We start from the raw sequence: 7,905 nt of genomic DNA, 5'->3' as shown, positions 1-7,905 counted from the left end.
GCTACAATAATGTAGCGTTCCGCTTTCCAAATATTTACAAAATCTGACGAATTTATCACTCAATTTGGCAAATTCGATGCTACATAATCTTATCAAATAAATATTGGCCATACCATTTTGTATCAACGGCAGAATTACCGACAAAATGTGAAAATGATTTAGGATCTACGTTGTGCGGAAGGACATACGACCCCGTTCAAAAGGAGGTAAACAAACTGACCTGTCTCCTAGCAACGGAAGCTTGTATCGAGTTGAGCCCCTCATAAGTTATTTATAGGGACGACCACAACAATATGTCTCCTTTTGTGTACAGATAATCTATTTCATCGGCCACTTTGTGAGATTTTCTCGTTGTGTGTCCAGGGAAGAGTTTAAGAATGACGGCGGCGCAAACTGCAGAGGGGTTCGGGCAGGGGACCTTCTCTTCCACGGTCCTGACGAACCGAGGCGACAACATGACGGTATGTCGGTCAACAACAGGTCAAATTGTCGGGGCAACAAGATCATTAAGAACTTGTTAGAGTGTTTGTCATGTAATTAGGCGATGTAACATGACTTATCCACATCTCCGGAAGCTTTTGAACTCACTGAGGACAACTGCGTGTTGTCGTTTTTTTCTTGGATGTGCGCTCAGATCCTATCATAACTTTAAGCAGTTGCTATGTTAGGTCAATAAAACTTTCGTTTACATAATAGTAATGTAACGTTAACGTTAACCCTCTACTCAGAACCTTGCTCAAACATGAGAAAATATACCCTCTTATTTTTTTCATCATTCTTTGATATACCAAGAAGCTAGATTAAAGAAGTAGAGCTTGAAAGTCGAGGAATTCCACCACTTCCCGAAAGGTAGTGCCCAAACTCCAGTGGACCATTGCCTTAATTTTAGGCCCTCATAATGAAAAAAAGTAAAAGAAAAGAAAACAGTCCATGTGCGCCAAACTTTTCTAAGCTTTCTTTTGAAAAATGTAGTTACTACACAGTCAGACACTTTTGCAACAACGAAAGTTGAATGAGGATTCATCCACTGTAGAGAGTCACTCATCAGTAACATACTTATGAGCAAGATCTACTTCTAAAGGGGAAATGTTTGCAGAGATTTAGTTTCTGGGTCGAGAGAAAGAAAGAAACTGTTCGTGGTGGTTTTAAGTTTGAAACTGCCAAGCAGGGATTTAACGTAAAGGGGAAAATGTTTGCTGTGGTTTTAGTTCGAGATGAAGTGGTCACAGGAAAAACCATGCCAGACATAAAGAACACCACGAGCAAACATTTCTTCTTTTAAAGTACAAACTCCAATGACTTAATGTAGCAAGTTATCTGCCTAAACAGCTAAAATGACCTCAAACAATCTTAAATGACCACAAATGGCTCAAATTGCTTCGATCTTGAAACCAGCTGACTAACTCCAGATAACTTGTAAATAGTTAGGTCTTGCTGCATATCCAGAGTGCCACACAAGGTTGTTGCCCCATGTACACTGCATACTATCATTTGAGGTTGTTTGAGGTGTTTAGGCAGACCCTATAGCAAGCAGCCATTTTGTTGAGTCCCTTAGAGCGTTGTTGTTGAGTCTTTAGAGCAATACTGAATGAGATGTCTTCTCTCTCTGTTTACAGGTGTTGTCAGACCTTTCCTACTATGGCAGGTCGGCCAATGAGAGACCCCCAATCTCACCGTCCAAGGGGTACCGCCCCATGCACAGATCAACACTCACGCTGGAGAAAAACCCATACAAGTCCGACCACAAGACTACAGTCAAACATGTAAGCTTCAATGTTATATCAGTAGTTGTTGAATGTAAAATAGCCCTTGGTAGTACAACATGTATATGCTGTAAAGTCATAATCTCATATGATAATGTTGTATCTATAATTTTCAGCTTTCTATGTTTTTATTTCATGTTACTGTTCTACATTATGTTTCATCATATCTGGTAGGGGTATAATTTACAACTTGTTGGGTATCATTAAAGAAACAAAGATACACAGAATCTTGAAATAACCAGTCCCCTCCACATTTATATTACTTGCCTGGACAACACTTAACTACTTCCATGTGTTCCTCAGTTCTACAGTGGTGACAGGGCCTTACCCCCAGTCAGCCGCCCAGCCAAGATGCCGTCCATGCACACCTCACAGATAGACCTGAAGGTTACCAAGGATACGTACCACCACACCCATCACAGGAATGCCTTCCTCATCCCTCCTACTGTTCCGGTGAGTCTTCGAATTTGAGGCGACTTTTAGATAGTTGCTGCTACCGTAATCAAATTAGAATATCTTGATGACAAATGCACATTCTGTTAACGTTACATACTTAGTAGTCTCTTTACCTCAGAGAAAGATGGGGTATTGTTTTTGGTTTGTGTTTCTCTTGTCCTCACTAGTAATGTGTCTATAGTTCAAGTAGCAGAATGTAAGTTGAAAATGGTGTAATAGGATACTTACAGGATTGGAAGTCTGGTTTGGCCTGGGTCCAATGTTGTTGTCTTAGGTATGACTCATGGCTAACTCACATTATGTAAGGTTGTTACGGGTATCGACGTACATGTAGAGCTCGCATTACTATGCTCATGAAAAATCCATGTCCATATAAAATGGAGACATAGTTTTGGGCGTGTCTGTCTGTGTTTCCAGATTTTTGTAGTCAGTATAACTTAAAAAGCTTCTGGATGGATAACGATGATATTTAGTATGCGGGTAGGGAAGGAAAAGGCCAAAGTCAATTTTGGGCCCCCTGGGATATGATCTTGGTACTGAAGCATTAAGTTCGGTTTTTTTTTGTATTTTTTTACCTGGATGCTCTATGGTCTTTATATTTTTGGTGGCAGATAGCTTGTAACAGAAGGAATATGTGGTGTATGTTTGGCTTCCCTAGCAGGTTGCTCTGGAACTGTAGGGGCGTTTTTGTCAGTCTTTAAGGAGGCTAATTGAACAAGAGAATGACAAATTTGGATATTTGGTATGTAGGTAGTTTATACAGAGATGTACTAGGTAGCTTATACAGAGATATCATAAAGTGCAAATTATACAAACTGGCACCTAATTTGCATATTTAATGAGAAAAATCTATATTTTCTTACTGTGGAGTTACCAAATGTTGTTTCTGCACTTTAAACAGGCAACGGTGGAACATGAGCCTTCCAACATCAACAGACACAACCAGCGTGGAGGGTTCGACATGAGGCGGGTTCTAGTCAACCCGAGCCAGTCGCTGGACTACTGGACGACGTACGCACGTATCCACGACAAGGTGGGGCACCAGCGGGGGCCTGGAGCGCCCAGGGTTCCAACCACACCCGCGCAACATAACATTATATCAGGTTAGTAGAACAAACTTTGTTGTTTGTTTGGTCAGAATGGAATTTGGTTTGTCAGAATGGAACTGTGAAGATAATCATTGCTAAATGCTAATTCAGAAAACCCTGCAGTAGAATCTTCAAGTCAATATTTTGTGTTGTCCACCCCTGATGCATATGCTTTGAATTCTTATGGTCATTCAGGTTTTTCTTCCAGAGCATTTTCCTTCTAATCTACAGCAAACCACAATGTTATAAACTTCTGCAACTATGGAGTTTGTTATTGAAAGTGGGGAGGGGGGCAGGACACATTGCTTTTTTCTCTTTGCACCACCCTATATATATTTTCTTCCCAGAGCATTTTTCCTTGTAATTTACAGCATATCACAATGTTGTAAACTTCTGCAACTGTGCTCAGTTTATTGAATGTGGGGAGGGGTCATGGCACATATAGCTTACATGTAATTTTTCCCTTAGCGCTTACCTATCTTTTACCTTTTCTTCCCAGAGCATTTTTTCTTCTTATTCATAGCATACCACAATGTTATAAACTTCTGCAATTATGGACTTTGTTATTGAAAGTGGGGAAGGGGGCATGACACTTTTTCTCTTTGCACCAATACTGTAGATGCATTTAAGTTCGCGGGGATTTAATTTCGCAGTAGCGGGAAAATGGACTTTTCGCGGTGGTTTTAATTTCGCGGTAGCACCATGCACTGCAGTCTCTTACTTATGGAAAAATGTTCGCGGTGGTTTTAAATTTGCGGTGAAGCGGCTGCCGCGAAAACCGTGAACATTAATCCACCGCGAACATTTCTGCATTTACAGTAACCTATCTTTCATTTTGTCTTTTCAGGAGCATTCCTCGGCCACGGTAGAAGAGAGAGTTTTGAACGCACATCAGGTAACAGGGTGCTAAACAACATCAGGGCCAACAACAGCAGCGTACTCCTAGGATAACCTTTGCTTGTTGTTGCCACAAGTGAACCCACAAGTCCTCCAGGCTCACAAGTATTGAACTTTTCAAAGACACTGCTCTGAGTGTGGGACTTGAGTATGAATCAGTGTTATTAGTATTCCTGTCAGCGTTCACTTCTGTGAAGATTTGAGATCAACATATCATATATTATGGGCTAGACTGTACAAGCTCATTTTAGAGACACAGCCATGATATTGTACAGTTGTATACAAACATCCGTCTTCATCCAATACAGATTTATAATTATACATGCTGGGACAGAGGAGTGAAATTAAGGTAGTCCTAACTTCTCAGATTTGAAAAAAAAAATGCCACACTGGAAAATCGATCTTGGTACACACAGTTCAAGGGAGAAAAAATACAATTTTTTTCTTGTTTAAGTTTTCATCTTCACCCTCTTGCTCAAGTTTTCGCTATGAAGTAAGTGAGAGCCAAGCTGGTGTGGCTTAAGGAAATATACCATATATTTTTTATATATCATATCATTGCTGTTACTACTACCAAGTTTAAAATGCTGCACTATTGCAGAAAGATTTGATATTATATGCTGCATTTTTCCTTACAAATATGATAAACGTGTACATCAAGGTTGTACAATGGTCTTGATGTTCAACAAATAAAGGAATGTAGAACGCAAATTAGGGCAAACCAGAGTGGCCTCTTGTTTCTGTTGACAGAAACAATATTGTTTTATGAAATAGCTTGTTACTAAAAGAGATGATTGAAATAAACAGAATTCGACAAAACTGTTGACAGTGCATTTAGCTTTATTCATAGCACATACAGCATATAACATAGACAACAGAGAGTACATCTACATACAGTGTACATGTACATCCAATTTTACAACTTAAACTTACTGTTACAACTGAGGTCCCAAGGAAGAACACACACAGTAGTATTCCCCATAAGCCAGATTTGTAATTGTTGAAGTTAGCTCGCTAATAATAAGCTTGTTGATGGTTCGACTGTCGCTTGCTAATGGCAAATACTCCGGCTGTGAACAATGTACACGGAATCAAACTAGGACACACTTCACATCTATGCCAACATGTTTAACGTATGTTGAAAGCCTTTCATACCCCTCTTGCTACAAGCTAAGGGTTTGAAGGTAAGGCATTTATAATTAAGCTTTACAAACACTTTAAGAGTCAAAGCTTGCAGACAAGACAAGGCAAGTTATAATCAGTGCCAACCTCACGTCATGCCAAGTGCTTTCCTCTCAGCATCATTTACAAGCTTTCATCTGGCATAGAATACAGAATACTAGTAACTAAGCCAAGCAAAAAAAAAATCACTGAGCTTTCGCCTTTTGACAGTACTTGACAAGTTAGGTTGTATCCACTAAGAAACAACACTTGACTTAAAACCTAGCCCTGGGTATATGAAACGTATGTTCATTTAAGTCCCCTACATTTACATGTATGACTGAGTAATGCTAGTTGTAACATGGAGAATATACAAAATACATGTAGCACACACAAAAATCACTCATAACATTGTAGTCCACCATCCTCTACTACCTTTACCTATAAGTCTGTCAACTATCAGGTACCATAATTGTTAACCATGTCTTTGCCTTTAAAAGAAAGTCCTTTTTCTCTCATCTTTCTACAGTCCTTCATTCATACAAAAAGCCTGATATATGAAAACTGATATAAGGAAAAAGCAATCTGAAAATGTCTTGGGTAACGAAATGTCAACATAATAAAATGTACAATGCTTTTTAGCATAATGTTTTCCAATGGAAATTTTCAAACCTGAATCCTTGTGCTTGCTAATAGCTAATCATGCTTCACACACTTTCTAACAGATGGAACAGCTTGAAGTCACTCATTCTGACTACTATCCAATCAGAGCTAAGCATGCAAAACTGTCTTAGCTTTGATTGGGCAGCAGTCAGGTGACTTTCAGTTTTGAAGCAAAACTGGTCTGAAAGAGACTTTCAGCATTGTTCTTGCAAGAAAGCTGGTTTTAAATATTATATGGTGCAAATTAACATGGAAGGTAGGCTCTGGTTTTTACTGTTCTTCTTCTGACGTCTATCGGTTTACTCTGTATCTAACCCCTGTATCTTTCTCAATAGTGCTTCTTGCAATAACGGTGTCTGTCTACTTATTACATACCCGATTCCTGTATATGATACTTTGATGTGGTATCAATAATTGGCCACAAAAGGATGGCCAGAACAACACATCTCTTTCCTCGATGGGTACATAGCTGTTATGGCCAATATTCATTCCTTCAAAGTCAATGAAACACCCTCGATGTGGCTCTTCACACCGTGCCTAGAGTTTTTATTTTTGGCTACACCTCTGGAGTGGAGTCAAAACAGACGCCACAGTTTTCCTTTCTAGGTGCATCTAGACGGCGACTTTCATAGATGTTGCTATAAATGGATTTTGTAGGTGATTTGTGTGTGTGCCAATGTGTGTTCACATACAAAATCAACAAAAACACTACCACGGTACATACATATTAACAACCTTACATGAAATAGGTGCTAGATAAGAGTAACTACTAATGCCCTCTATGTAAATGAAGCTGTAACTACTACAGTATATATTGTATATAAAAAAAGCACTGATGAGCCATAGATATCCGTATTACAGCAAGAACATTTTAGTTTATACATTGTATCACACGTACAGTGCATCGAGTTTACTACTGCCCTTACCTTTAAAAAACTACACTTTTTTTCCTTTTTTTCGACTGCAGGTATAATAATTGGCATGAACGAAGAAAAGTAACAAAACAATTGAAGAGAAGACTAAACCCTCTGAAGAAAACGTTGCCTACATAGGAAGCCTACAGGCATCGTACAATGTAGGTATGACCAGCTGAGATATAATACAGCATCACTATCATAGTATATCGTGTGAAGAACACTTAACGTAAAAGTAAGTCTTAATGCTAACACTGACAATGAGTACAGGAGTACAGGCTGGATCTATGTCTGATTTACAGGTTATGACTCCCTTGTCAAGTTAGTTCCCCTCTAAGGGACTTCAATGCGGTGCTGTACAGCACTTGGTAGGCTTTGGGCGACGACAATACCGCAGAAACTGACCTTCAAAGTACAGCCGTGTGTTGACCCCGGGGTCATACTTGCTTAGTTTTCCCCCTAAGGACTCGGACCACCCACACACCGTTTTCTGCTTCTATACCTAGAGAGCATCCTGGGTATAGTATATCTTGAACTGATCTTTCAAAACCCCGATTGGTAACTCCCCCTCCCCCTCGGAAGCGGTAAACTTCGCTGAGGAGGAAGCTTTGAGCCCCGCAAGCCAGAAACTTAAGACACGAGATCTCATAGTATCAACACGACCCTTTCTAGAGAAAGCTATGAAGTGCACTGCCCACGGTGGGCGTCGGACCAACCCTGTGTGGCACGGTTGGCCGTTTTTTTTGCTTTTCCAGTCTTCCATGTTTCGGTCGTGCGTACAAAGCAGTCTATAAAGATAGGCGATCCGCGGGTCCTCTACCTTTATGCACTGACTGCGTTCGAGGTTTGCGCCATCCCGAGCGTGAGCGCCGGTGATGACGGGCTTCGTTGTTTACTGATTCGTCCTAGCTTCTTCCCTTTCCTGTGACGTCACACCCACGGTGTCCATCCTTCATAAAGCAA

At 40.2% G+C, this 7,905-nt stretch overlaps 1 protein-coding gene across 1 annotated transcript; it reads left to right on the top strand.

The window, feature by feature from the left end:
• The first annotated feature begins 209 nt into the window (after nt 1-209).
• Nucleotides 210-5,538, top strand: LOC118429099. Its single transcript, XM_035839475.1, has 5 exons — nt 210-461; nt 1,617-1,763; nt 2,067-2,216; nt 3,121-3,322; nt 4,155-5,538. Exons 1-5 carry the CDS (start codon nt 378-380, stop codon nt 4,256-4,258), a joined length of 687 nt encoding a protein of 228 aa, XP_035695368.1. The 5' UTR covers nt 210-377; the 3' UTR covers nt 4,259-5,538.
• Nucleotides 5,539-7,905: the final 2,367 nt, after the last annotated feature.

This window comes from Branchiostoma floridae, chromosome 13 (assembly GCF_000003815.2).
Source record: "Branchiostoma floridae strain S238N-H82 chromosome 13, Bfl_VNyyK, whole genome shotgun sequence".
NCBI lineage: Eukaryota > Metazoa > Chordata > Leptocardii > Amphioxiformes > Branchiostomatidae > Branchiostoma > Branchiostoma floridae.
Note: the sequence above shows the minus strand (reverse complement) of the source record. Positions and strands in the feature narration are given on the sequence as shown.